The sequence below is a fragment of the Pholis gunnellus genome (assembly GCF_910591455.1).
Source record: "Pholis gunnellus genome assembly, chromosome: 7".
In the NCBI taxonomy this organism is placed as follows: domain Eukaryota; kingdom Metazoa; phylum Chordata; class Actinopteri; order Perciformes; family Pholidae; genus Pholis; species Pholis gunnellus.
In genome coordinates, this window is record NC_136533.1 from 19,958,180 (window position 1) to 19,961,060 (window position 2,881).

Sequence of the window (2,881 nt, forward strand, 5' to 3'; positions counted from 1 at the left end):
GTGCACACGCACGGGGCACACGTGCACACACATCGTTGTTCACTATTACTTTCAGACTTAACGTTACCAATGTTCCAACATTAAACATGTTTGCTCGTTAAGACACTTAAGGGGATGCAGCCGAATTCTGCTGAACAAATGTAATGAATTAAAGCGTGGTCTTCTCCATACGTTACGTTAATTAAACAACACTAAAGTAATATGCATACTCCTTATTAAAAAGAAACTCCATATTCCACATTACTTAGCACCCGGACATAGCTCTCGCGAGACTATTGGTGTTGCAGGACAGCTGACTGTGCGGTGGGTGGTGCCAGGGACTGCTCTCTATTTTCGAACAGTTACACACACCTGATAGTGAACATACTCGGTACACTGCTTTCTGGATTTTAGTACTGTTCAGCCGCTGATAATAACTTACACCACAACATGGCTGAGACGGATCCCAAGTCGGTGCAGGACCTTACCAACGTGGTGAGTCGTGATCGAGATAGCAAGCTAGCGTTAGCTACAGCAGCCTAGCTAGCAATGGCATACACTAAATGCTAACGGTGGTAAGCTAGCGTTTTGGTAAGCTAGTTTTCACGCAAAAGCAAGCAAGTCTGTAGCACATCGGCAGCATTTGATGTTTATTAGTTTGTGCAGTTAAACAGGTTCATGGGCTCTGCGTGTTGAAGCTGTTTACTGAAGTCCTGACCCTTTTGTTTAGCACGTTATGTAACATCAGTGGTCAGCTTTTACGTGACATCACCAAATCACAACAGAGTAAACCGCACAGTTAGCTACACAAACAGGGTTGTTCCTGTGTAATGTTACTTCTGTAGAGACGCGTGGGCTAATTGTAGTTAACAGTTTCCATGAACGCTATATTGAATAGTGTAGCGTCACTCTGTTTGAGTGTTGTCATGGAGAAGAGCATACAAGACACTATTGACATGTGTGACCCTCCTAAACCTTCAACCCTCCCCTGTGGTAGTTTTATTTTATTTCTTCTTCTTTCCCTATATTTTGTGTTTGTTTATACATTTTTGTATTTTAAGAACACTTCCAAACCTTTCCTCGAGGACGCCCAGTGATACACATGTTCTATTTGTTTTTAATTAACCTTCATTTGAACACACTGCCCCCTGTGATGAGGATGCCTCTTCACCACAAGCATCTGAAGAACACATTTGGTGAAATTAAACTGTTATGATGGGCAGCAATGCACCAATACAGACTAGTACGACTCTGTGGCGCCTACTTTTCTCTCATCACGGAATCAATCTCCCATGGAAACAGGGCTTTTACATTGTTGTCAAGGAAACCAGATGCTTGTGTTATCATTGTACTGCTGCTTTTTTAAATCATTCATAGACCACAGGCATGGTGCATCAGAGTGGGAGTGCTGACGTTTTTCAGTGCCAGAGGGATTGTTAATGGTACACAGTCCACTGACGACATCAATACTTAAAGCCTCTTGTGTCAAACTTAAATTAAACTGGTGGATTTGATGTATGGCGGCCATCTTCAGTGAACCAACTCTGATCAGTGGATGTATTTGTGTGTTTCACAGGTCCAGACACTGCTGCAACAGATGCAGGACAAGTTCCAGACCATGTCAGACCAGATCATCGGGAGGAATATCCTAATTGATCATTTAAAATACAAGCTATCAATTGTTCACTGATGAAATGCATTCGTGGTACATATTTTAATCTAAAATGATGGATTGATGTCTCAATGGTGGACTGACCTGGACATAATTTTACCCATTTAGGAGTAACTTTGTGAGCTCTTGTGTTATTTATGCCTTAACTGCTTCCCCACTTGATGAGATGAGCACGCGCATTGATGACTTGGAGAAGAACATCGCCGACCTGATGACCCAGGCTGGTGTTGAAGAGATCGAGGCGGCACCGGAAAAGGCTAAAGAGGGTCAAGGCTCATAATGAAGGTAAGCCGTAGACCCATCTACCCACCAGCATACACTAATAGCTCTTATTCATACCTTCCATTTTGCTTCAAGGCCCATGGTTGAGTCCCTCTTCCTGATTGACTCATGAATCCTAAGTATATAGAGATATCAGATTGGAGACTGTCATTTGCTTATAGTTTAGTTTCTCAGTTAATAATTTGTTTTACGGATTTAGTGTTTATTTGGCTGTGTCAGATGTAAACCTGGACACACACACGTATTCATAAATATATTCACCACCTTTGAACCAGTTTACTTCAACGCAGGCCATTGTTGTGTGTCCCGCAGGTTCCCGGTGTGAAGTCGGTCCTACATTCAGGAGCAGCAGACTTTTCGATCCTGAAAATGACTTATTGATTTGGTGTGTCGTTGTGTGAAATGATTTTTTTATATATTGAATATTGTGATAAACGGTTAGTTATGTAATGACTTGAAAAGTTGAACGTCATTTGTAAGTTAGAATAGTGTGCTATGCCCTTCAGAACCATGTGCTCGAATGCAGCCTAAGGATTTCTATGCCATCGTAATGAATGAAATCCCGTGAGCGGATGGCTGATGGGGACGGTTTCGCCCGAGCCTGTGCTGAGAAGTACAACCTGCAGGCTAGTAGTCCAGTGGAACCTGCATCCCGACCAACAAGGGGAACGGGCACAGTGAACATCTGACGCCAAACCGCATCGTTACTACCAAGTTACTGGGACGCATTCCAATTTCAACAGATTTTCTTCTATTAAAGCTATTTAATACAATGCTCTGTCATGTATTACATAATAAATATTTGGCCAGGTGCTGAGTGAATTTTTAAAAATACAAATAACCTAGGTGCTAATTGTTTTTCTGTATTTATTTTTTTAAGCCAGTGTTGCATTTGATCTTGCAAACTACCTGAAATGTCTCAGTGTTGTATGGTGGTTTATTTGGCAG

At 41.9% G+C, this 2,881-nt stretch overlaps 1 protein-coding gene across 1 annotated transcript; it reads left to right on the top strand.

The window, feature by feature from the left end:
• The first annotated feature begins 292 nt into the window (after nucleotides 1-292).
• Nucleotides 293-2,745, top strand: hsbp1b (heat shock factor binding protein 1b). The gene is made up of 4 exons (XM_079163834.1): nucleotides 293-474; nucleotides 1,556-1,622; nucleotides 1,810-1,936; nucleotides 2,246-2,745. The coding sequence occupies exons 1-3, from the start codon at nucleotides 430-432 to the stop codon at nucleotides 1,929-1,931; spliced, it is 234 nt and encodes a 77-aa protein (XP_079019960.1). The 5' UTR covers nucleotides 293-429; the 3' UTR covers nucleotides 1,932-1,936; nucleotides 2,246-2,745.
• Nucleotides 2,746-2,881: the final 136 nt, after the last annotated feature.